This window comes from Pseudoliparis swirei, chromosome 24 (assembly GCF_029220125.1).
Source record: "Pseudoliparis swirei isolate HS2019 ecotype Mariana Trench chromosome 24, NWPU_hadal_v1, whole genome shotgun sequence".
In the NCBI taxonomy this organism is placed as follows: domain Eukaryota; kingdom Metazoa; phylum Chordata; class Actinopteri; order Perciformes; family Liparidae; genus Pseudoliparis; species Pseudoliparis swirei.
This window is the reverse complement of record NC_079411.1, coordinates 11810246-11837208: the sequence shown is the minus strand read 5'-3', so window position 1 is coordinate 11837208 and position 26963 is coordinate 11810246. Positions and strand designations below refer to the sequence as shown.

At 45.4% G+C, this 26963-nt stretch overlaps 2 protein-coding genes and 1 long non-coding RNA gene across 3 annotated transcripts; 2 read left to right on the top strand and 1 right to left on the bottom strand.

Annotated features, from left to right (window-relative positions):
• Positions 1-1127: 1127 nt before the first annotated feature.
• On the bottom strand, positions 1128-20941 carry LOC130190121 (apoptosis-stimulating of p53 protein 2-like). The gene is made up of 18 exons (XM_056409324.1): positions 20336-20941; positions 14368-14515; positions 14147-14248; positions 12412-12488; positions 12127-12228; positions 11511-11667; positions 10592-10800; positions 9861-10025; positions 8567-8777; positions 8372-8482; positions 8159-8259; positions 7117-7513; positions 6243-6964; positions 6001-6138; positions 5794-5927; positions 5553-5719; positions 4605-4804; positions 1128-3411 (listed from the first exon to the last, which is right to left on the bottom strand). Exons 1-18 carry the CDS (start codon positions 20372-20374, stop codon positions 3370-3372), a joined length of 3222 nt encoding a protein of 1073 aa, XP_056265299.1. The 5' UTR covers positions 20375-20941; the 3' UTR covers positions 1128-3369.
• On the top strand, positions 14421-18984 carry LOC130190122 (uncharacterized). Its single transcript, XR_008830910.1, has 3 exons — positions 14421-14504; positions 15493-15792; positions 16034-18984. It is a non-coding gene; the product is annotated as an uncharacterized LOC130190122 (long non-coding RNA).
• A 2031-nt stretch (positions 20942-22972) lies between the features above and the next one.
• rrp36 (ribosomal RNA processing 36) lies at positions 22973-26722 on the top strand. The gene is made up of 8 exons (XM_056409526.1): positions 22973-23055; positions 23628-24028; positions 24358-24490; positions 25088-25154; positions 25277-25381; positions 25501-25578; positions 25778-25895; positions 26041-26722. The coding sequence occupies exons 2-8, from the start codon at positions 23635-23637 to the stop codon at positions 26190-26192; spliced, it is 1047 nt and encodes a 348-aa protein (XP_056265501.1). The 5' UTR covers positions 22973-23055; positions 23628-23634; the 3' UTR covers positions 26193-26722.
• Positions 26723-26963: the final 241 nt, after the last annotated feature.

Genomic DNA, 26963 nt, shown 5'->3' with positions numbered 1-26963 from the left:
ATCTGGTGGCGGCTTTATGTTACGACATGTGACCGCATCTCACTCTGTCTCTCTCTTCCTCTCACTCACTCTCTCTCTCCCTATCTCTCTGTCTCTCACTCTCTCTTCCTCTCTCACTCACTCTCTCCCTCCCTATCTCTCTCACTCACTCTCCCTCCCTATCTCTCTCCCCATCTCTCTCTCTCTCTCAGGAGGAGCTGCGTACGGGCGAGCGAGCCGTGGTTCGTTTCTGCTTCATCAAGCACCCTGAGTACCTGCGACTGGGCGCCAAGCTGCTCTTCAGGGAGGGCGTCACCAAAGGCATCGGCCACGTCACCCGCCTGCTGCCCGACGCCCAGAATCAGGACCAGAACCAGAACCAGAACCAGAACCTGCAGCAGGACCACCAGAGACCCCCGGCCGACAGATGCTGAGAAACCCCGCGAGAAACCCGTGAGAAACCCGTGAGAAACCCCGCGGCTGGTCGGGCGTCATAGACGTATCTGCACATGCCGGCAGTTTCTAATCCTCCCGTCCTGGATCTATACTTCTGTCCTGATCATGATGCTGATCATCATCACCATCTTCATCATCACCATCTTCATCTTCCTCCCAGCAGACGTTAATGTCTCGACTTAAAGCCGGCTGACCTCGGTGGATTTAAGCCAGGACGTTTAATCTGATCCCGTCGGATGTTTCTGTCGTGAGAAGACAGCAGGATTCTTTTTTTTTGAGGGGGTTTGAGAAGGACTTGTTTCTAACGAGACGGGACATGAAGGTCTGAGCGGTCCGTTTTGCCCACGGCACAACTCAACATCTCCGCTCGCTCAGACCAAATATGAAATCTGAAGAGGGGGGTCGGGTCGTTTCTTTCTCCACAGAGTGAGACGTCTTCTCGTCGAACACTTTGCATGTTGCCCGTAACCGTCGGGGGTCAGAGGTCAGTTGGTGTGGACAAACACGACATGTGTGCTCTTCAATCGGCGGCGAGGTCGTCGACTTCATGACAGTGAAAGTCTTACAGCGGCGAAGCTGCACCGGCTGTTGAGTTTCACGACTGATTAATCCGTGAAATACTTTTTGCGCTTCAAAAATAAATCAGTAAGTCGACAGAAATAGTGGAAAAAAATCTTCACTTTACAATCGTAAAGAATTCTAGTTTTTATTGATTAATTTAAGGATTAGATTATCAAAATTTCACACGTATTTCACCAGATTAAAGAACGTTGGAACACATTATTATCAGATTAAGCCTCATTTATTGACTCCCGACACCCAACATCCCCCCAGACCACTGGCTCCTCCCACTACGATCCGTTCTTTTGCACTTTATTCACTTTTGATCGTGATGACTTTTCCCTCTGTTCCGTCGACGTGGCTCTGCAGCACAAAGCCTGATATTCAATAACACGTCTACAATAACTAATAATCCACTGGTGGGATACCTTGTTGAGAAGGTCTGATGCAGCAAGTAAACATAACCGGCATGCTCTCATCTTCTCATTTAAAGTGTGACGTCATAGTCGTGTTGAAACTGTTTTATTTTTATTCCATTTGTTTTTATTCTGAGGTTCTGTGCAATTGTAAACTTTTAATATAGAATGTAATCTCCATGGCAACTGCTTACCGTTCAAATGGAGCTCTTTGCACTTTGTTTTTACGATTGTTCTGCATGTGACGCTGACTCCTAGAGGTCAAAGTGTGCTACGCCCCCTCGAGGTCAGCTGAACATTTAAACATAAAGAGTGGATTCTCCCGACTGTCCCTCCAGCTCATGAATAAACCGTTCAACAACGTGGTGGAAACTCATTTTAAATCATTTGTATTATTATATTTTTTTGCAGGTTTAAAAAAAATGAAACGCTGAGGACAGAAAGTGTGAATATTTTTTCTTTTTTATGAATAAATGAATCTTCCTGTTCTCCAGAGTGGGATGTGAATACATCCGTTCCATATCTGAGATGTATTTAGCTTAGCTTAGCACAAAGACAGGAAGCGGGTGGAGACGGTTAGCGGTTAGCGGTTTGCCAAGTAAAAAACACACCACTTGCATCTGAAATCGTCTTTGGAGACGATTTCAACTGATTTTAAATGTAATAATCTACCGGTCCACGATGGTAGACCAAATACTGAGAGAGAGTTTGTAATTTAAGTCCTTAGTTTCATCACAAAACATTATTAAATGATAATATATGAAATCTACTGATGATCTCCTGAACATGGAAGAGTTTTTTTTAAAGTATCTTTTTAAACAAACGACACATTCTGTGCTGCGGCCAGACGGACTTTTATAAATAAAGTTTTATAACAATAATTTAAAAAAACTGTTTCATTCTCTTGAACCAGTTCCAGGCGTAGATCGTGTTTCAGGGAACATCAAAAACAGAAGTAGCCAAAACTGGCGACAAATTATTAAATCATTTAAATATTACCTGGTGGAACATAATCTGCTCGACAGAGAGAGAACCCTTTCTTTCTTTCTTTCTTTCTTGCTTCACAATTTATCGTCCTTGTTTGCACAAATTGTTATCTTGTTTCCTAAGTCCTTAACTTGTTCCCTAAGTCTTTAACTTGTTCCCTAAGTCCTTAACTTGTTCCCAAAAGTTATTATCTTGTTCCCTTAAGTCACTAACTTGTTCCCACAAGTTATGTTGTCCCCTAAGTCCTTAACTTGTCCCCTAAGTCCTTAACTTGTTCCATAAGTCTTTAACTTGTTCCCAAAAGTTATTATCTTGTTTCCTAAGTCCTTAACTTGTTCCCTTAAATCATTAACTTGTTCACACAAGTTGTTAACTTGTTCTCTTAAGTCTTTAACTTGTTCCCTTGATTCCTGAACTGGTTCCCACACATTATTAACTTGTTCCCACAAGTTGTTATTTTTTACTTTAGAGCACAAAAAAAGGAGAAAAACTGACTTTGGCCGACATAAATATTTCTCCATATTTGGTGAAAACGTCCTAAATGTGTTATAATTCCCATATTTGCTACATTTGGTGAAACCAGTGAAAACTAAGAAAACCAAGCAACCTGTGTTGCATGTCGTCGAGCCTCTTTCTTTCTTTCTTTCTTTCTATGAAATCTTTAAAAAAGGATGAAACAAACTAATTACAACACAAACCCCAAACACTTGTTTTCCCCTGTCCTGTTTTCGGGCCCCGATGCCTCGGCTGTCGGAGGTGAAGAAGACTGAACAAGTCAAACATCAGCTGATGAATTCGGTGAACTGGTAATCGGTTCTTTTCACCACAGGAAGCCGGCGAGCGATCGTTTCTTCTTCTTGAGCTCCAACGTGTCCGACAGACGGTCAGAAAACAACCCGAGTTTCTTTTTTTAAACGGCAGCCTCGAGTCCAGAGGTTCGGACTCCTTCTCTCAGAGGTCCTTCCTCCGGTCACGCCAGGGTCCTCTGCCGCAGCTTGATCCTCAGATAGAGCTGAGCAATAAAGAGGGGAAAGGAATTCCTCGTTAAAAACACCATTAAGATAACATTTCATTACCGAGGAACGGGGTTCTCAGAACAGCTTCACATTTGTGTATTAACCCTCCTGTTACCTTCACATTTACTGACATATTTTACCCTCGGGGTCAATTTGACCCCAGCAATTAAAACCTCCAGAAAATTATTAGAATTAATATTGTTTCCCAAGTTTAAGTGTGAGGTACTTTATGTTTGTTTGTTGACTACCTAAATAGCCCTTTAAATATATTAAAAAGTTGATATTTCTTCTATGTTTGACACAGTGAAAAACAGCCTGGGGTCAAATTGACCCCAAAGAACACCGACATTAAACATTAAATGGGGTCAAATTGACCCTAAAGGTAACAGGAGGGTTAAACCACTAATGAGATTTAAGAAGTCAGGGTCGACGGTTCAATTCCCCGTGGAGGTCAATGTGGAGAGCAGGACGTGAACTGGAGGTTCCTACAGGGAAGGAAATGTGATTTGGGAAAGTTGGAGAGGGTTCACATCCAATCAATCCCTTTGGAAGGATCGAGGGAGCTTTTACCAAAACGTACAACTCAACACTCACAGGGAATAAAGCTTCAGGTGAAGATGTGTGAAGGCTTTGAGGTGAAATGGATTCTTCCATTTTTACCGTCAATCAAAATTTCGCGCCGCATGGACATTTCTCCGGAAATATCTGATAATAAACTGTCTGAGATTATGCACACTAAATTAAGTTAAGTGAAGTAAACAAATACATTTAATTCAAATTGATTGAGTTAAAACGGTAAAGAAGTACAATTTGAGCAAAATAAAGTAAGAAATAGGAACAAATACTAAATTCATGGCATAAAAACTCAAAATAAACAGTATAAAATCTGTAATAATAAAATAATTTAAAAAAAGCTAGACTAAATAGTAAATAAACTAAATAGTATTTTTTTTTTTTTATTTTTTTTTTTTCATCTGCTCTCAAATCCACAATGAGTGCCAAATAACAATTTCTTTCAAAAACATTCATGGGAAATAAAAGAAAAATAATAATAATCAAGAGTTACCGGTAACTACGTAATCAAGCCGAAAGGCCGGCTCCCGCAAAATTCTTCTGTGCATCATTAAAATTAAAATTAAAAAAATAAAATATGTGTCTTTTTGCGGTTTTAAATGCTCTGGGAACTCACCCCCAGCAGGTTGCGGGGGATGTAGCCCTCCCGGTCGCCGCACCGCGCCCACCACCACTCCGTCTCCACCTCGTCCTCGCGCCGCAGCACCGTCATGCAGTCGCCCTCCACGAAGCCCAGCTCGTCCTCGCCCCGAGGCTCGTAGTCCCACAGGGCGTAGACCACGCCGCGGTTCATCACGCCCATCTTCTCCTGGACGCCTGCCGGGAGAGAGAGAGAGAGAGACGTTTAGAAACTCCGATCAAGATCACAGTCGATGTCAACTGACCACCGCACTACTTCTGTAACATGACACCTCCTTCATGACCCTGAAACACCATCAGGGGTCCATGAACTTCCGTATCTACGCACCCTCGTTGTTTCCTTTAGGGCTCCTCAATGAACCCTCAACGTGTGAGAGCTCCTTGAGGAGCCCTGAGACCGCCTCAAACCTGTATCTCAGGACCATGAAACACCCTCAGATGTGATGTGGACCCCTGGATCGTCAATGGGTCCTTGGAGACCCACAACATCCACACAACTTCCCCATGAAGCCTTCTTCACGTAGAACTTCCTCTCTGACTCTTCTTCTATCGCCGAACAGAAGGAACCTTATTTTGCTTCTGGAACACACTTGAAATGATCCATTCAGGCTCATTCAGACGCCACCAGAACCGTGTTGGAAGCTCCCGAAAACCAGTGACACCTTTCTCACAAAACCATCGAAAAACGAAGGTTTCTCGATCTGATTGCCACAAAACCGCCTCAGAGAACCACTGGACTTCGGTAAATACCCCCTGAACCCTTTGGAGTCAACACAAACTCCTCGAGGTCTCCTTGAACTACAAAATCATCTCAGAGGACCAAGAAATCTCCTCATTGAACAAACCAAAGGGTCCCAAACCCGATCTGGGTGGGGGTGTTTTCCACGTGAAACGAGCGCTCTGAAGAGGCCGTGTTGGGTCTCACCGTAGAGGAACTGGGAGCACTGGGCGTAGCCGTCCTCCATCTCCTCACACTTGTTGGCGGCCGTCTGCATGTCGCTGTACGTGGTGGCGAACACCGCCGCCCCCGACTCCACCAGGAACTTGCAGACCTGGACGTTGTTACAGGAGGCGGCGCAGTGGAGGGGGGTCCTGGGGACGAGGGAGGGATTCAATCGGAGGAGGAGGAGGAAGAGGAGGAAGAGGAGGACGTCGTCTTCACTCACCAGCCGTCGCTGTCGGCCGCGTTGGCGTTGACCCCGAACTGAACCAGGAACTTGACGATCTCCGTGTGGCCGGCGCAGACGGCGTTGTGCAGCGCCGTGATGCCCTCGTCGTTCGGCGAGCTGGGGTCGTCCACCTGCCGGGGGAAACGGCGGACGGTGTGTACGACGTCGGCGGGGTCCGCCGGCAGATTAAGAACACGCACTCACGTCGTAGATGACCCTCTGGACGAGGTCGTACTCGCCCTCCAGAGACGAGTCCAGCAGCAGCGCCAGAGGGTTGAACTTGACCCGCATGCCGTGGTCGATCCGCCCCGAGTCGGCCTGACGGAGGATCGACCTCTTCCCCTGAGAGGGGGAAGAGGTCGATCCTCCGTTATTATTTCGGCCGTCGTGATAATTTGAGTAGCAAAAGCGTAAATTGGGTTATTCTCGTACACCTGTCGACTCACCGGGGGCGCCGTCACCTGTCCCGTGACCTCCGGCGGCTGCAGGCTGAGGCCGTCATCTCCCTGATGCCCCTCCCCACAGGACGGGTACGGTGGGGGCGGGTAGGGCGGGAACTCATCGGCGAAGTAGTCCAGGTGGACGGAGGCGGACGGACAAACCTCCTCCTCCTCGTCGTCGTCGTCGTTTCTCTCCTGAGGCGGCGGCAGGGAGCGGCAGGCGGCGGCAGGGTCGGGGACGGGCGCGCGGGGGGGCAGAGGGGGCGGAGTCAGACCGTCCTCCGGGGTCTCGGCTCTCGCCTGGCCGCCGCCCGTCCCGTCCTCGCGATCCCGGACGTACGTCCCCGCCGGGCCGACCGTCTCCATGGCGACGGTCTCCATGGCGGCCAGGGTGGTTTTCTGATAGAGCAGCTTCTGGATGTTGGGGCCCGCCGGGCCCTCGGGCTCCGTGATGGAGCCGCGCTTCTTCAGGGGCCGCGGCGCGTGGTGCAGCCGGCGCCGCAGGGCCTCCAGGTCGGCGTCGCTGGAGTTCCTGTGAGGGTTGGACAGGAAGGGGAGGAGCTTGGTGGGGCTCAGCGGCCGCGGGGTGCCGCGCTCCGCCGACTCCGCCCCGACGCCCTCGCCGCTGCCTCGGCGACCGCCGGCGGCCTCGATGCCTTCGGAGGTCGCGAGGTCGGAGGCGGCGGTCGGCTGACCCCCGCTAGCTGGGAGCACTGGTTTCCCGTACACTGAGAAGAGAAACCAATCATCAGTTAATCCATTACCCAATAATCAGAAATCCAGAATCCAATGTTTGTGGCCATAAAAACATGTAAAACACGTTAGCTAAAAGAGTTTTAGCAAGAAGAGTTTTAGCTAACGGTGTGTGTGGGCGCGTCACCTCTGGGCTGGCTGCGGGTCAGCGTGCCCTGGCCCTGGTAGCCCTTCCCCTGCTGGGTGTACATGGAGTAGATGGACGAAGCCGCCAGAGTCTGAGGCTTCTGCAGCGGAGGGGGCGGAGCCTCCGAGAGCTCGGCGGTGTACGGTCGCACGGCGGCGGCCGGCGGACTCTCCTGCTTGTTGGGCAGAGGGAGCGTGTGGCTGGAGTGGACTCCCCCCGGGGCCCGGAGCTGGCCCCCGACCGGGCGCACCTTACCGGGGAAGGTGCCGGTGCAGTAGGGGGGCTTCTTGGAGAAGGTCGGCGGGCCGGAGGAGGAGGAGGAGGAGGAGGAGGACGGTTTGGGCTTGGTGGGAATTGGAGGCGGAGCCGTCATCGTGTTGGAACCTTTGCCGGAAGCCTGAAGGATAAATACAGAGTTAACTAGAACGGGCACTCGGTAGAGCGCATACCTTCGCATATCACAAGATTGGGCATTGAATTATGAACATGTTGGCATTAGTTGCATGCCAATTGGATAAAAATTGACCGCTATGGTAAAAAGAAGATGTTGACCTTTCCATGACCTTGACCTTGACCTTTGACCCGATTGATCCCAAAATCTAATCAAATGGTCCCCGGATAATATCCAATCATCCCACCAAATTTCATGCGATTCGGTTTAACACTTTTTGTGTTATGCGAATAACACGCTTACAAATAAATAAATTAATAACTAAATAAATACACGGCGATAAAAACATAACCTTCCTCATTTTCAATGCGAAGGAAACAAAGGACACAGGTACTCTGGCGTACTTATACACTGAAAGAAAGGTGACAATCAAATACTTTTTATGAACATAACAAGCTGAAATGTAACGAAGAAACAATTCAGAGCTCAAGTTCAGAAGCTGTATCGCTCTGCAAGGCGTTCCTGTCCCTTTAAATACATTCACTATTCTTATTCTCAGTTAACTCGAGTAGAAAAGTCACATGGGAGGAGGACGTCACAGTGTGATTCTATTGGTTCATCCCCGTAATGGAAGTGAGAGTCCCTTGGTACCTGGTTGTCCCTCAGCAGGCTCTCAGCGATGTGATTGGAGGGGACAGGGGGCGGGACGTCAGACCCAGAGAAGGCCTTTTGATCTGTGAGGGTCTTAGCGCCTACGAAAAAAAAAGAAAAGGAAAAGACATCAGGGCCTCTTCCTCCTCATCATCATCATCATCACCACCGCAACCGTCACATCATCTATATCGGAGTCGTGCTCCAGCTGACCCGAGTTGCTGAGGCTGGACATGCGAGGCAGGGTGGAGGCGTGGCTGTAACCGCCGCCGGGCTCCGGGTAGCTCCAGTCCGAGAGCGTGGTCACTTTTGACGTGGAAAGACCTGGAAAGAGAGAAACCGGTCACCAACCGGTCCAAGTGACGCTTGGACCGTCGAGTAGAAACGCCTCACAGTGACTTCAGGGACCTGAGGCGGGTTTGACCGGTCTGGGAGGCGGCTTCTGGGACGCGTCGTGCATGGGCAGCGTGGCGGTGCCGTCCGGGTACGCCGGCTTCACCAGAACCTCGTGGCGAGCCGACACCGGAGGCCCCTGGGAGCTCGACGACTGGATGTACGGCCCCACCGCCGCCACTCTGGAGCCCACGCCGAGCTGAGGGGCCGCTCCGTCTGACGCCACCTGGAGGGGCGATGAGATATTGGAAAGGATTTTTCTCTATTTCTTGGGACTTTTTGCTGATCCGATGTGACGGGGACGTCGTATGTGGAGATCCTAAAGCCCTCTGAGGCACATTTGTAATTTGTGATAACGGGCTATACAAAATAAACTGAATTGAATTGAAAATTTAACAAACAGTTCAGTAAAATGTCAACGAGTTGAAATTAATTGGGAACTATTTTGATGGCGTTTCTCCTTTTCTTCACGTAAAACCATTTCATGGTTCGTTCCAGCTTCACAGGCGTGAGGATTTGCAGCTTTTCCTCTGGATAATGTTAATAATTGTAATTTAAATAAAATGAAATAATATTGAGGTTTGCAAAATGTGATCAGTTCTAAATAATCGGATGATATAATATATAATTAAACAGTCACAGGGGACATTTTAATTTGAAGTACATTTTCCTGATTATACTTACATACTTCTACTCAAATTACCTTTTAACCCTCCTGTTACCTTAGGGTCAATTTGACCCCATTCAATGTTTAACCCTCCTGTTACCTTTATATTTACTGACATATTTTACCCTCGGGGTCAATTTGACCCCAGTAATTAAAACCTCCAGAAAATTATTAGAATTAATATTGTTTCCCAAGTTTAAGTGTGAGGCACTTTATGTTTGTTTGTTGACTACCTAAATAGCCCTTTAAATATATAAAAAAGTTGATATTTCTTATATGTTTGACACAGTGAAAAACAGCCTGGGGTCAAATTGACCCCAAAGAACACCGACATTAAACATTGAATGGGGTCAAATTGACCCGAAAGGTAACAGGAGGGTTAAATGCAGGACTTTGACTTACAGAATATTTCTACAGTTTGATCTTCTTACTTTTACTCAAACAGCAGTTAGCGCTGACGTAACGATCAAAAAGCGTAACTCCCGCCCTCCGGTTCAGCCCCAGGTAAACACCATTAGCGGCGTTAGCACGTAGCGCCGTTAGCACGTAGCGCCGTTAGCGCGTAGCTGCTCAGTCGTCGCCACGTTGCTCCAGCATGAAACGGATCGATTGAAAGTGATTCTGCGGGTTGCCGGCGCTCACCGGCAGGTTCTCTTTCTGCTGCAGCGCGGCCTTCTTCTTCCAGAGCCGCTGGCGGAGCTCGGCCAGCCGGCGGTCCATGGACACCACCTCCAGGTTCCTCTTGCTCAGGCTGTCCCTCTGCTGCTGCAGCCGGCCGCTCTGGTCCTGGTTCAACTTGTTCCTCAGCTGCCGCGTCGGAGACGCAGCGCAGAGACAAAACAAAGTGTTTTTAAATGGTACGACGGAAGCTGCAAACAGCTAGTTAGCATAGCGTTCCCGCTGAGTTCAGGCTAGCTACACCAGCACGCCGCTAATAACCATTTCATCTATCGAGCGCTTTTTACGGTACTCAAAGACACTTTACATGTTACATTCATACACACAGCTACGGGGAGAAACTCAGGGTTACGTGTCTTGCTCAAGGACACATCGACGAAGGCGGGGATTGAACCGCCAACCCCCTGATTGAAAGACGTACTAGCCTCCTGTACTTGATAACCGCTGACCCACAGTCGCCCATCATGATAAGCTAGTCAGTCGGTCTCCTGATATTCCAACATCCAGAACAGTCTAAAGTTGACTTTCCCACTTTATGACATTTTAGACCAAACAATTAATCAATTAATCGAGAAAGTCATGAGCAATTTAATCGAGAGTGAAGATGATCTTTAGCTTCGGCCAGCAGAGCTTCAAGTCGGTCCAGATCATCGACGGGAGGACTGAAGACCCCCGAAGCCACGCGGAGGTCTCACCTGCAGCTCTTTGTAGAGGCGCTCCAGCTCAGCGGTGGAGGAGGTGTTGTGGTGATGAAGGAGAGGAGGAGGAGGATGAAGAGGGGGCTCCAGCCTGTTGCTCCTCAGCGTCTCCAGCTGGTCGCTCATCTCCTCCACCCGCGACACGGCGACCAGCAGCTCCCTCTGCTTCTGCTGGAACAGACCGGTCATCTGCTCGATCTCCTCCACTGCAGCAACAAACCCAGACATGTAAATATGTATTTAATTGTATATATAAATATATACATATATATAATATAATATGTATATGTGTGTATATATACACATATATTATAAATATATAATATATATATATGTGTGTATATATACACATCGATATAAATATATATACACATATATTATAAATATATAATATATATATATTAATATAATATATATATATATATGTGTGTATATACATTTATATCTATTCATTTATTTATATATATGTGTGTATATATACACATCGATATAAATATATATACACATATATTATAAATATATAATATATATATATATATATATATATATTAATATAATATATATATAAATATGTGTGTATATACATTTATATATATACATATATTTATTTATATATATATATGTGTGTATATGTACATATATATATTATATACTGTATTATATTTACATATATATATATATGACATTTCTCAAATTAAATACATCGACAATAAAACTTCTGTTAACTTCTCCGTTTAATGCATTAACAAAAAGGAAACACTCTTGCAAACACACACCGTGTCATAAAAATGTTGACATGGCATTTTTGTGTTTTTTAATACAAACATCTTTCTGGGACAGAATGTGTGGCTTCAGCTCCAGAAAAACAATTTTAAAAGCCTTAATAAATACGCCTCGGCGGAGCCGGAGCACCGACCTAGCTTGCTGTTGCTGAGGCGTTTCTGCTCCACCTGGCCCCTCAGGGCCCGGACCCGCCTCAGCTTGGCCTCCTGGTTGTGAGCGTTCTCTCTGAGCTGCTGCAGACGCTCCTGCTCACACGTCTCCTGCTGCTGCAGGCAGTGCAGACGCTGCTCCTGCAGCCGCAAGGAGGAAAAAAAATCATGTTGAGAAGAAAGTTCAAAGATCAAACTTCATCCGCTGCACACCGGCAGATTGAAGTCAGGGAGACTTCACCAGAAAGCCTCCGTTGACAAATGTTCTATTTTATTTCTTTCATGCCGACACTGTTTTTTCTTTTTTGTATAAATGTTCATTTTCCTGTATATTTAGATTCCTGGGATAAAAAAAGAAACTGTCCACCTGCTTCTTTATGCGAGCGTACCCATTTTTAAAATGCTGTCCGCAGCGTGCGTGAGGTGTGCCTGCAGTTCCCCGCATGGCCACTTGAGGCTCGAAAAGCGATTATTTATAAGAAAATGTGTTTTTATTTCTTTGTTGTCCCAGACTAAAATATTCTCTAGATTGTATATTTTTTACAGAATAGTCTTCCAGTTATATTTTTTTAATCTAAACTATTATGGGATGTTTGGCACCTTGGAGGCCAGCAGCTGCTGCTGTGCATTGATCTGCTGCTGCTGCCGGGTTGCCAGGTCCTGGAGGTCGCTCAGCGTCACGTCCAGACGGGGAGCTGAGACCTGCAACACACACACACACACACGCACACACACACACACACACACACACACACACACACAGTCAGAGTTCACCACCTACCTGCTGGATGTAGCTTCTCTTTCCGTGGAGCGGTGGCTAACACTTTCCCTTTACTTCCAGTCTTTGTGCTAAGCTAGGCTAACCACGGCTGAAGAGTGTCTCACCCCGTTGTCCAGACAGCTCTCCACAGAAGCCTTCGCCTGGTTCCTCTTCATCATCTGATGGTCCGCTCTGGATCCACCTGGACATTTTTAAACAATTACCGTTAATGCTGATTTCACATTTTTTAGCTAAGGAGCGACCAGAATGTAATTTATGATAAACTTTATGGATGGATTACAATGACATCTCACACAGATATGGTCCCCAAGGATTAATAGGGATTCTCTGACTTTTACTCTATGGGTCAAATATTTTAAATGTGTCCAATACTTTTGGTTTAAGACCAAATAACTGCAAAAATAATGACGTCTTGAAATCTACCTCTGAGATCATAATTATGCTGATGACACACAGTTATATCCTCGTAAACTCTCACAGATATCGACATCAAACTAATTCTTTGTATTAGTGCTAAACATCGACGGCCAGATATACGTTCTGGAAAGAACGGCACAGATCTGAAATCTGGTTGTCGTGTTTTATTCTGACGTTTATTCTGACGAAATGTGGATTAATCTGAAAATGCAGGATTCGCTCCTGTTTGACAAAAAAACGACAGTGAGCAGCTGTTTTAGGAAATTACTGAAAATAAAAAAATATCTATTTGTGTGTGTGTGTGTGTTTTTTTTAAACGTTTTCAACAGGAACCAATGAGCTTTGAGCTGACAGCCACAGACAGGAAGTCAGAAAACATGTAGGAACCGACGAACACGCGGGTTTGAGGAACAGCTTTATCCTCTGAGGTCATGGTTTGTTTTGTGTGTGTGTGTGTGTGGGGGTCACAGTATTTTGGAGATCGAGGTTAACAATGAAAAAAGTCGGAGCAGGAAAACCTCAGAGGGGATTTCTTGGTTTTTGGGACAGGAATAGACAACAAATCACACACACACACACACACACACACACACACACACACACACACACACACACACACACACACACACACACACACACACACACACACACACACACACACACACACACTCCCTGGAGTCATAAGCTGATTACAGTGTGTAACGCTGAGCCTCCTGCTGTTGACTTCACCTCCACATGCACGCCAACAACTGGAGACGTTTTAGTATTTAAACTCTTTATAACAACGAGCGTCGCCTCGGCACTTTTACGACTAATCCAGATTAGTTTGGGCCGTCTCAGTTTCAATTTAAGACGAATAAAAAAATATATATTTTTCTACCAAGTGATGAAAGATGCAGGCGTCTTATTTCTTTAAATTTGGAGCTGAGAGAAGTTAACCTATTGAACATAAAATGAGATTAAATAAAGGAAATAAATAAATAAATAGAAGCATGTCGAAACATAACTCCTCCTTTGGGTTTTAAAGTTTAAAGCTTGTGTAACCGTAACTGTTCCGGTAATTCTGTTCAGGCTTTAAACTGAATCAGAACCAGATTTAAAGATCACTCACATCTCTGTTTTCCTTTGGGGGGAAACGACTTCCCAGGAAGAACAAAAAGACCCCAAATGGATTATTTACATTTGAAGTTTTGGACCCAGACGAAGAATAAATAAATGATTCGAGTCGACGCCCCCGCAGCGAGGAATCTGGTCGGAACATCGATTTTTAATTTGGTTTTCCAGTCCAGGAAAAGTGTAAGTGACCCTCGAGCATTCCTGACCCACACGGTCCGACGAACCCTTATCTCTGTGACCGAGGAGGAGTTTGGAGGTTCGACCAATCGGAGGAAGCACCTCCCCCTTTCCCCCTCGTGTTCCTACCCGGAGCTCTCTGGTGGCGCAGAACGTAGCGGACCTCCCCCATCTGCTGCCCCCATCGCTGCAACACCTCCAACATCCGCTCCCCTTCTCCAACGGCGCGCTCTGATTGGTTGAAAAATAAACGACAACACACACACACACACAGGTTGGTCTCAAGGAAGTGGGATGAGGAGTGTGTGTGTGTGTGTGTGTGTGTGTGTGTGAGGCGAGGTCGGACTCACCGGAGCCCCTCCACGCCTCGGCCAGGTGGCACTCGGCCTCGCCCGGCTCCTGGCAGAGCGCCACCACGTCGCTGCACAGCGTCTCCGGGGTAACGGGGACCTCGAGGACCTGCTGGTCACTGCTGCTGAGGTACACGGTGAGGAACATCTAGGACACACACACACACACACACACACACACACACACACATAGACACACACATAGAGCCAAACACACACACACACAGACACACACACACACACACACACATAGACACACACATAGACACACACATAGAGCCAAACACACAGACACACACACACACACAGAGACACACACACACACACACACACACATAGACACACACAGACACACACACACACACACACACACACACACACATAGACACACACACACACAGCCAAACACACACAGAGACACACATAGACACACACAGACACACAGAGCCAAACACACACACATAGACACACACACACAGAGCCAAACACACACACAGAGACACACACAGACACACACACAGAGCCAAACACACACACAGAGACACACACACACAGAGACACACAGACACACACACATAGACACACACACACAGAAACACACACACAGAGACACACACACATAGACACACAGACACACACACATAGACACACACACAGACACACACGCAGACACACACATAGACACACACACACACAGAGCCAAACACACACAGACACAGAGCCAAACACACAGAGACACACAGACACACACACATAGACACACAGAGCCAAAGACACACACACAGACACACACACAGAGCCAAACACACACATAGACACACACATAGACACAAACACACACATAGACACACACACACACACACACACACACACAGAGCCAAACACACACATACACACACACAGACACACACACAGACACACACACAGACACACACACATAGACACACACACAGACACATACACACACACACACACACACTTGTGTCATGTTCCAGGTCACATGTTGTGTCTCTTTGTGTGTTTTTCTTTCTGATGTTTTAGTTTCTTCCTGTTTTCAGTTTTCAGTGTTTGAATCATTTCGTTTCTCCTCTTCTGGTTCTCTCTGTTCTGAACGCACCTGTCCAGGTGAGCGAGTCGCTGATCACTAACGACGCCCGATGGAGACGCAGTGTCCTCCATTTTGGATCTGTGTGTTCTCCGTAACCAATCAGAGCATTGCACCCAAAACGAGTGGCGAGCAGAACCTCGTGAACACGGCCCGCTGCGTCGCTACGGCGCGGCAGATGGCGTCGCCGTGGTTACGCTCCACGCTCCACCCGCCTCCTCCTCCTTCACGGACGCCTCCCGCGCCGTTCAGGACTATAACAGATATATTTGTGGACATAACTCCCATGATGCACTGGGGCCATCTGTTACTCCAGCAGGGTGTGTGTGTGTGTGTGGTGGGGGGCAGCGTTTCAAGCTCGTGTTCGTGCTGCCGGGTTGCCGGTGCCGGAGAAACGACTTGCTCAAAGGCTCGGAGGAGGACTTCAATGATGAATTGAATAACCTTTATTCGTAAAGCACATTTACAGACTGGACATGGAAACAGAAAACTTTCCTTTTACAGATTAAATAATTCAGAGTTTGATGTTTAATGTTTAATGTTTGATGTTTAATGTTTCAGCCTCAGCTGAAGAAACTGAGAGGATGAGCTGGCCGGCCTCAGACAGGAAGGAGCTGTCCTACATGAGGAAACTGGAGCGCCGCTTCCTCCTCCAGGCAGGAAGTGGGTCGCTGCCGTCAGGCGGGAAACCCGAAGCCGACCGGGAACCCGCCGCCTGTCCCTCGGGACGCCGACGACGAGGCAGAGTGAGACCTCCTGTCGTCAGCTCCATACGTCCCTGGGAGGTGTCTGTCTGTCTGTCTGTTGTCTGTGTGTCTGCCTCATTAACTCGTGAGCAGCTCTTAATCCAGGAGTTAGCTCAGCGTCCTGCAGCTTAAAGCCGCCGACACACAACAATAACAATAACATGAGGAAATTAATGGAGGCCTGAAACACGTCAACAACAACAACAAGGATTCACCGACATGGAGCCTCAACAGGCATCGAACACACGGCACACAGCTCACTGTGTGGGTCTCAAGTAACATCCTTCATTAGGGTGTTATCATGTTAGGGCTCATACCCTCCTTCATTTGAGAGGGAGAGGGGGAGGGAGAAAGGGAGATAGAGAAAGAGAGAGATCATGCAACAACAGGTCTGGAGGCCAGAATCGAACACACGGTTCTGGTTCAATGACCCTGAAACCAGTCGATCACCAATGAGCTCCAACTGGTGTTTGTACGTCTGATTTAAGGAGTTGTTGTTGTTGTTGTTGTTGTTTTCTTTAATGCAAAGTGCCGGTCAGACAGTTTGTGATTTTAATCACACATTTTTACTGTTACTTTAAAAACAAAAATAATTTTGAAGAGAAACATGTTTTCATTCTCTTCTTATTTGTTAAATACCTCGTATCATTGATGTGATTATATCCCTAATATTTATATCTAAATATAAAAGGTTTAATTTTATCTTCACTAAATAATTTTCTCTTTAACAGTTTTGAAAACACACGTTTACGAAAAATAAGATCTAAAACGTCGAGGCAAACAGGCGGCAGCTGCCACCTCCCAAATGTTGAGGAGCCATATGGCCGACATGCGTCACGTGACCACCGGAAGAGGATTAATGAGACACACACACACACACACACACACACACACACACACACACACACACACACACACCTGCTGTTCAGGAATCACAGTCAGCTCTTGTTGTGAGCTCGGGCGCTGCGCTCTGATTGGCCGCCGGCTGCGGAGCATCATCTCCCAGAGTCACTAATTAGCCGCTAATTGATCGTCTGTCGCTGCGGGAATCGAGTCGCCGGGTAAAATCCCCGACGACCGATCGACCAACGGGCAAGCTGCCTTTTGTCTGAGGCCGACGCCCCTAAACCCAAAGGCCCGTCGAATTACACCGTGACGTGAACGGATTAACGACGCAGTCAAACCGGGTCAGAGGAACAGAATCAAAAGGACCCTCCCCCCCCTCCCCTCTGGTACCAGAAGAGTTAAGGACCCGGTACCGGAAAAGTTAAGGACCCGGTACCAGGAGAGTTAAGGACCGGAACCGGAAGAGTTAAGGATCCGGAACCAGAAGAGTTCAGGACCTGGTACCGGAAAAGTTAAGGACCCGGAACCAGAAGAGTTAAGGACCGGTACCGGAAGAGTTAAGGACCCGGTACCGGAAAAGTTAAGGACCCGGTACCAGAAGAGTTAAGGACCGGAACCAGAAGAGTTAAGGACCCGGAACCAGAAGAGTTAAGGACCGGTACCAGGAGAGTTAAGGACCCGGTACCAGAAGAGTTAAGGACCGGAACCAGAAGAGTTAAGGACCCGGAACCAGAAGAGTTAAGGACCCAGTACCGGAAAAGTGAAGGATCCGGAACCAGGAGAGTTAAGGACCCGGTACCAGAATCTTTTCATCTTTGTATTTCCCTGTAATCTGGTTCCCTTTCACAGAGTTCCTCATCGTGAGGAATACCGGCTTTCAAACTCTTCCCGCATGACCTTGAACAGTGTGTGTGTGTGTGTGTGTGCGTGTGTGTGTGTGTTTCTGGTCACTGTGGCAAACAGTTACCAAGCAGCAAGGCGAGCTCTGCACGCCTGCAAGACGAGGCTGTGGGCTAACAACCAGCAAGGAAGCACGAAACATCTCAGGGATGATTTCAGCTTTTTTTTCGGGAGTCGAGCACCTGAACCCGACGACCGTCACTGAGACGATGTGTGTGTGTGTGTGTGTGTGTGTGTGTTTTCTTCCTGTTGTCAGGGCTGCAGCTCTCTGAATGCCAGTCACTGTCACACGCTGCTGTGTGAATAACAATCAGGGTTCAGGAAGGAGAACTCCAGCTCTCTGGTTCCTCCAGCGGGCCTTCCTCCTCTTCCTCTTCCTCCATCTACTCGTGTTCCTCATTTCATCATTTAACACGCGACCGACCCGACATGGCTCTTCTGACCCACAATCCTTTGCGGCGCATGATGTTTGAGCGAGAGGGTCAAAGTCCAAGACGGCCCGCGTTGCTCTGCTGCCTCGGTAGTGAGTCTGCACACGGGCCTCTAAACCCTGAGTCTGACCTTCAAGGCTCGACCTTCATTTTTAGAAGTTCATGGAGCTCCGCAGGAAAAACATGGATTATCTTTTTAAACATTTTTTTCTTTAAAGAGGTGAATGCAAATCACTGGAATGGATTTAGATGTAATATGTTTTGTTGTTGTTGATTGAAGTCGTGCTTCCCCTTAAGCCCCGCCCACCGTACCGAGGGTTTGATCTCACAGGAGAAGCCTGAGGAGAGTCTACATTTCTTGTTCACTAATATTAACTATTATGAACTATTTAGAGCCAAATCATAACAAGTATCCTGTGCCTGATGTCCGTCCGTCCATCACACACACACACACACACACACACACCTTCCTGCTGCCACAAACACTCACTGTAGGTCACTAAATGTGGATTCATCCGCCGTTGAAAATAGTCCCCATGCATAACGCTCCATTTCCTCCTGTTTGTTTGATTAAAAAACTACAGCAGCAGTTTATTACTTAATCAATACATCTTTTCTAAAAATGTAAATATATATTTATGGGTGGAGGAGGAGAAAAAACCCTAAAATGTAAAAAATAAAAAGAGAAGAAGAAGTAAAAAGGCAGAAGCAGCAGCACTGCAGCGCGGATGGAAAGGTCAACGCTCGACTGGGGAACTCCTCCACGCGTCGATTAATATATTATTACATTAATATTATATTATTATTATTATATTATTGATCTCTCAGTCAGGTCGTGTAAGCGTGTAAAGTCGTGTAATTAGTTTTATCTGCTTATATTTGTTACTTCAACAGTTTAAAATCTGTTTTGTTTGTCGAGTCACATTTTAAATAATAAACAATAATAATAGGTATTCACATTCTGTGAATGGGGAAGATGAGTTTTCCTTCTTTGGTGATATTTTTTATTTATTTGGGGATTTTTAAAATTCATTATTTTAGGGAAAAATGTAAACAATACAAAAGCAACGCATTAGTTGCGGCTGTAACTTTTAAGATATTTGAATCCCTGATAATGTCCATAAATCAGAATTAAAGCTTCACAGTTATGCTATATTGTTATTGTTATTGGTGAAAGGGGCATTATTATTAATATACAGGGAGAGTATATTAACAGTAGGGTGAGTCATGTTAATTTTACGTTCATGTCCCAAAAAAAAGAAATGTAACATATTAAATATGTATATTATTATATATTATTTTACATTAAATATGTATATTATATTATTGTACATTAAATATGTATATTTTTATATAATATTATCCATGACATATGTATAAGAATGAACCACACAGGACTGTAGGAGTTACTTTGATTCTTCATGATCCGTTTCTTCTGTTAGCCGGATGTCCAATTATATTTTCTTTCTATTTAATTTAATAAAATTAAATATAAGAAAGGTTGTTTTTTAAAAGACCTTTAAATCTTTATTTTTTATAGTTTTTTGGACTTAAATTCCTGTAAAATCATCACCTATGGATACCATTTCACCAACATGTTGTGGACTAAGTTTATTCACATAAGGACGTGACCTCCGTGCTCTAAAGGTCACAGACCCTCAGCAACTTTAACACAACGACTTTATTTAAACCTTTAAATATACATTATTAAAGCAGTTTAAACTATATTAACATATGTTACCCATTTGTGACACTGCTTTCATTAAAATGTCACCTTAACCTTAATATGTTCATATTTGAGTTTTAAAATATATTTTTTTACAACACGTGAAATTAAGGGAATCTGTTTTTTATGCAATGATAAATAATAAATCATAAATCATGAATCATGAATCATAAATCATAAATCATAGCCACACTGCAGGTGACGGCCCGCTCACCGGCATCATGTCGGCGGCTGTCCGCTCTGTCGCACCCATGCAGCCCGGACCATCAACGCCTCCTCCTCCTCCTCCTCCTCCTCCTCCTCCTCCTCTGCGGCGCGCGCGTCTCCTCCGTGCGCTCCACTCACATCCGCCTCATCATCATCATCCTCCTCATCCTCATTATTGGTATTATCATGTATGTGTATCAGCACCTCCTCGACCTGTTGCAGTGGAACCGGCAGCGGCCTTTTAATCCTCTCTGTCGGCGGTCCGACCCTCTGGAGAGGAGAAGAAGAAGAAGAAGAAGAGGAGAGAGAGAGAGAAAGAAAGAAAAGAGGAGGAGGATTTCGCTGAAGCTGTGCAGGAGGAAGAGGATGAAGAAAAAGAAGAAGAAGAAGAACCCCGCCCGGGGGATAACGGCAGTAGTTTGTGGAGGCGAACACGGAGCCGCGGATCCGTCTGTGAGCGCGTTGGATCAAAACCTCAATCAACGCAGCCCGGTGCGCAGCCGGGGCTCCGCTGCACAGCAGAGCAGCACTTCCGGGACGAGGTTTCACAATAAAAGCCTTTGTTTGTATATTTGACTCGATACGTAAAGTCCTAAAAATCATAGATAATGTTCAAATAAGACATTCTGATAATCACATGATTATAAAGATCGGTTTACACTTGACACTGGCTATCCTATTCATATATGTGTATTTGTTGTTGTTATTCTTCAGTTTTTTCTGTTCTGTCTTAGTTGATCTCATCTCATAATTTGAATTCAAATAAATAAGTACTAAAAGGCAGTAGTGGATGAAGTATTCAGATTTCTAAGTTAAAGTAAAACTTTAAAAATAGTGTTGAAGCAAAAGTATTGTTCTGGAGAAAGGTCCATGTATTAACAATGTTATTTGTATTATGTTATTTATAGTATATATGTATTCTAATACATCATGATTTACGAGTTGACTTTGATTTGTAATCTGAATCAGCAATGTAACTTGTAACAAAAGATATTCAAGAAATGTAGGATCCAATAGTAACAAATTGGCCTCCAACGTTAGTAGAGGGAGAATTAAAGTGGCCCAATATGGAAATATTCAAGTAAATGAATTTGTACTTTGATGAAAATTAAAATCTAATCTTGAAGCTCAGAGGAAGAAGACATTTTTTCAGGATTTAAGAATGTTATTGGTCAATAATAAATTCAGTGTGAGTCCCTTTAACGTCACAAACATTGAGCAAATAAAAATGATTAAATACTATTTTAGCTAAGAGAATGTATGATTAGTGAATAAAGGAAAATCACACAAATTCGCTAACATATCCTCCTTCAGTAAACCTTTTAAACTATTAGAAACTGGACAACCTATATTCCATGACAAATAAAAGATGTGCGTCTGTTGTCGACTCAATATATTTGATTGACATTCTAATGTGGGGCAAAAGGCGTAAAATGCATCCAATATAATATCTTACGTGAAAACATGTCTCGTTCCCAGAAAAAAAAATCAAGACAGGCCTTCAGATTCATATATTATATTTATTTTTCACCAGCTTTTATTTTGAAGGGTTTGCATCCAATATTCCGGTTTTAATAGAACGGATTGACATAACTCGTCACCAGGATCTCCTGGCAACGGGAATAAACTCCTCCTCCTTTCTCCCTCGTTGGCGTGTGTGAAAAATACAATTCTATATATTTCGTCATAATAATCTGTGTCTGTTCATTCAGGAAGTAAACCCGGCCATCTTGATCTTTATCGCCATGAAATGAACTAAAGCGAACAGGAACAATGAAACGCTTCCGGCAGTTGGTGTCGGTTGGTTGTTCTGTTGCTAGTAGCGACACCTGCTGGCACAGTTCCAAATGACCGCTTCAAGGGAAACGCATTGCTAGGCAACAGCTTGGGCGCATGTTTACTTCCTGTCAGCCTACGTCACGCATATTTACGAGCTGGGACGTTTTTTAACTGTAAAGAAAATTCTACATATTTTTTTAATCTGCTTCCTTCCAGTGGTGGATTATAATTACATCCAAGTTCAATATGTATCACACATTATTATAAAAAAGAAGATTTATTTGTGTTTAGTGCAAACATGAGACATATTAAAAAGAAACAAGATCAAAACAAGTATTATAAATAATCAAATCAGCAATAAATAAAATTAAATAATCACTGAAAATAATTTAAATAGTATACATAGAGATATATTAACAATTATAACTATTATTGCATAGTCCATTAACATTGCACAGGTTTAAATAATAATGATACATAAATAAAACCCTTCACTGTGAGTAGGGGCTTCATTAAAAATAATACAAACACAGTAACAGTTGATGAATGTTATGAATATATATTTAATGTAGATGATTGTAGAGAAGAATTTAAGGATAGTTTATAAATAATACAAATGACCAGCAGGGGGCAGCCCTGGGCAGGAAGTCAGTACTGTCGCCTACAAAATAACAGCGTAAGAAAATGTCTGGGGTAAAAGTAATACCTAACTTGAAGCAGAACAATAATAAACAACAATACATGTTTAGTTGATATATATTCCTGGATAAAATTGGAACATATTTGCTTCTTAATGTGGTCAAAACTGTCGAACAACCTAGTGAGACACTTACTTTGAAAACCGGAAGTGCTTCGTTTTGTCTTCCTGGAGTGAAACCCGCAGCCGACATGCGCACACGTGGATAACAAGAGCTCAACGAAACAGGACTTAAATATCTCGATAAACAGGTAAATAAATACACCGTATCGTTATCTCGACCACTGCAGATTGACATAACAAAAACCACAACTGAATTTAAAACCTGCCGATTGAAAACAAGATCTACTTTTCATGGAAGTCATGATGTAAACAAAGTTGGTGAGACCAAGCTACCGAAACAAAACACGAGTGTTTCTGGAAATAATCCAAGTGTAACTGATCGACATACTAACATAACAAAGTATAAAAGTTAGAGTAGTTATTCTGTCTGTGTGTATATTCCTATTACACATTTTTGCTGTTTTTTTCTTTATTTTTTCTCTGAGAACCTCTTATCTTGAGAAAGTAAAACCTGTTTGCAGCTTTTGGAATAAGCATTTTACAGCTGATTCAAAAGGCTTTTTATTAATATATTATATATTTATCAAAAGAGTTTATTAAAACACAAACATTCAACATCACATCTGGAGATACGAGGTTTTACATCTGTAATATGTAAAGTATTAAAGCTTTGAGATAAATGTAGTGGAGTAAAAACTGCAACATTTACCTCTGAGATGAATCAAACACTATTAACACTTTGCTGCTGTTCGTCTTCCAGAACCGCGATGATGAAGGCGAAAGAGAAGCAGCGGGAGGTGAAGGTCCCCAAAAAGAAGAACATGGCGGCGAGCAGCAGCGACGACGATGACTCGGACGTGGAGAGGAACTTCGCTCTGCTCACTGCAAGAGGAGGAGGAGGAGGAGGAGATGAGGAGGGACAGCTGCACCATGGAGGAGAGGAAGATTTCAGCGATGACGACCAAGAGGGGTCCGATGGCGGTCCGGAGGAGGAGGAGGAAGGAGGCGGCGGCGAGGAAGGAGGCGATGATGCGCCCGATGGCGCTGAAGAAGAAGAGGAGGACGAAGACAGCGACGCCTCCGAGGATGATGACGATGATGAAGATCCAGAGGCCGCCGGCGGCAGCGGTGAGATGCAGACGACGGACGACGTGAAGAGCGGTGAGTTCGACCTCGAGCTTCGGCCGCGCTTTAGTTTCAGTGGTTTTTAAGTGTTGAGCTTTAATTTAAGGTTAATAATAATAATTATAATAATTATTATAATTATTATAATAGCGCTTTTCTATTCACTCAGAAGACGATTCAAGGCTAATGAGGAACATCTTCTGTCTTAAAAAGACTTAAATGATGACAGATCTTCACAAGAAGAAGTTCAACCTGTTTTTGTATCTGGAAGCCGACGTGATCACGTGACACGTGGCCCGGGTCTTTCTCGTGGACGTCTCCATGTTTTTAAATCTCTCTCTCCCTCTCTCTCTCCCTCCATCCAGAGCTGTCCACCATGTCCTTCGAGGAGATCCTGAAGCTTCAGAACCAGGTGGGAACCAAAGTGTACAACGAGGTCGCGTACGGCAGCAGCAGGAGCCACGCGGCGGGCCGCAAGAAACGGCTCAACAAGAACCGGTGAGCGCTCCGCCCTCCTCCTTCCTCCTCCTCCTCCCACCTCCTCCACCCACCTCCTCCTTCCTCCTCCTCCTCCCACCTCCTCCCACCTCCTCCTCCCTCCTCCTTCCTCCTCCTCCTCCACCTCCTCCTCCCTCTCCACCTCCTCCTCCTCCCACCTCCTCCTCCCACCTCCTCCGCCCTCCTCCTCCCTCCTTCACCACCCACCTCCTCCTCCCACCCACCTCCTCCTCCTCCTTCCTCCTCCTCCTCCCACCTCCTCCTCCCACCTCCTCCACCCACCACCTCCTCCTCCTCCTCCTCCTCCCACCTCCTCCCACCTCCTCCTCCCTCCTCCTCCTCCCACCTCCTCCTGCCTCCTCCTCCGCCCGCCTCCTCCCTCCTCCTCCCTCCTCCTCCTCCCACCTCCTCCGCCCGCTTCCTCCACTCACCTCCTCCGCCCGCTTCCTCCACTCACCTCCTCCTGCCTCCTCCTTTGCCTCCTCCACCCACCTCCGCCCTCCTCCTCCACCTGCCTCTTCCTCCTCCGCCTTTTGGCCTTTTATCCCCTGTGTGGGTTTTCTAAGCGTCTTTATTTATTTGTTGTTTGTTTTTCAGGCCGATGGAGATTTCGGCCAAGAGACGCGCTCCGTTCCTCCGTCAGGTCGTCTCCGTCAAGAAACCCGTGAGTGAAGGAAAACCTACGGACTCCACTTGAGGCTCGCGTTCTTATAAATGCTTTAAGTTGACATTTCATTAATCTGTTGTTGTTTTTGTTTTTGTTATTGTTGTTTTTTGCAACTCCAGACGTCGAGAGATCCTCGATTCGACGACCTGTCTGGAGAATACAAACCGGAGATTTTTGAGAAGACGTACAACTTCATCAATGTCATCAAGCAGAAAGAGAGAGAGGTGAGAGAGAGGGAGAGAGAGAGAGAGAGAGAGAAGGAGAGAAGAAGAGAGAGAGAGAGAAGGAGAGAGAGAGCTTTAATGTCGGCAGGGCGGCGTAATGGAGTCGTGTTTGTCTGCAGATCGTCCTGAAGAAGCTGAAGAAGATGAAGATGAACACGCCGCACAAAGAGGACCTCAAGTTCCTGCTGAAGAAGATGGTGAGTCCGACTTTTAGTTTAAAAACTACAACTCCCAACGTTTTGGTTGACCCGTCTCCACCTGCGGCTCAGAAGCTACCGCACACTTCCGGCTTGGCTTTTCACAATAAAAGCGCCGCAATTGCTGTGATGGAGCGCGTCGCTTTTTATTATTATTATATATTTGTTTTAATGCCTGAACCGTGACTTCTCCCTGCAGGACAACCAGGAGCGAGCGAGGAAGAGCCGAGAGGAGCAGAGAGAGAGAGAGCTGCAGTTCAAGAGGGAGCGGAGAGAGAGAGCCAATCAGGGCGCCCGGCCGTTCTTCCTCAAGAGCTGTGAGGACGAGTTCACGCCGGATGTTTCCGCCCGCGTGGCCGCTCTGTTGGAGCGAGGCGTTTCTGTTTGCAACGAAAAATTAATTAATTTAGGTTTCCAGTTATTAACGAGTCGATTGGTGACTTTTTTCTTCTTTTTTTCCAGCTGACAAGAAGAAGCTCGAGCTGGCCGACAAATACGAGGAGCTGAAGAAGAGCGGCAAGCTGGAGACCTTCCTGAGCAAGAAGAGGAAGAGGAACGCAGGGAAGGACCGCCGGAAGCTACCCCGACAGCTGCAGAACGAGCGCTTTCAGTGACGCAGGGAGAAAACACGAAGAAGAAGCTGGACGCAAACATGAGAGACTGTAATGACCCGCCTCCGCCAGCAGGGGGAGCTGTGGTCTGTTTATTCATGGTGTTGGATGAAGGGCTGACGGCGTCAGTCACATTTATTTCACTGTTGGATGATCTTTTATTGTAAAAAATATATATATACGACGCTCGGACATCCGAAAATTCACATTCATGAGTCCATTCGACTTGTTTGTGGAACTTCGAGCCTCCGGAGGCGGGTGTTATTGCGCAACAGTAATACCGAAATTGGTCGTTTGGAGGGTCCATGAACGCACCATCAATGGGACGTTTTGGGGTCTCAAGTCTCAAGTTGTTAGCTCGATGTGGTTTTTCAGCAGTACAGATTTCACTGGAAACATATGCTTCCCCTCAGAAATGCTGACTCATGTTTAACTCTCACCTTTATTTACATTTCTTTTAAATAAAACTATTTGTTGCAATTTTTATGTTTTTATTTGAAAATAAATTGATAATATTGAGTGGCATAAAACTATATTTGTATGTTGCATTTTTCCTCATTTTTCCCCCTCATTTTTTTTCACGTGAACAGAAATTATTTCTATTTCTTATAAATATTAAATTTGATATCGATCGCTTGGTTTGGTTTCTCAGAGCGATGATGTTTTAGTCAGACACACACACACACACAGCTGAATAATGAACAGTTATTATGGTGTAATTCAATAGCGTCTTTAAATCATTTTCGGTGCATAGTTTTTCTTTCCTCTCCACAT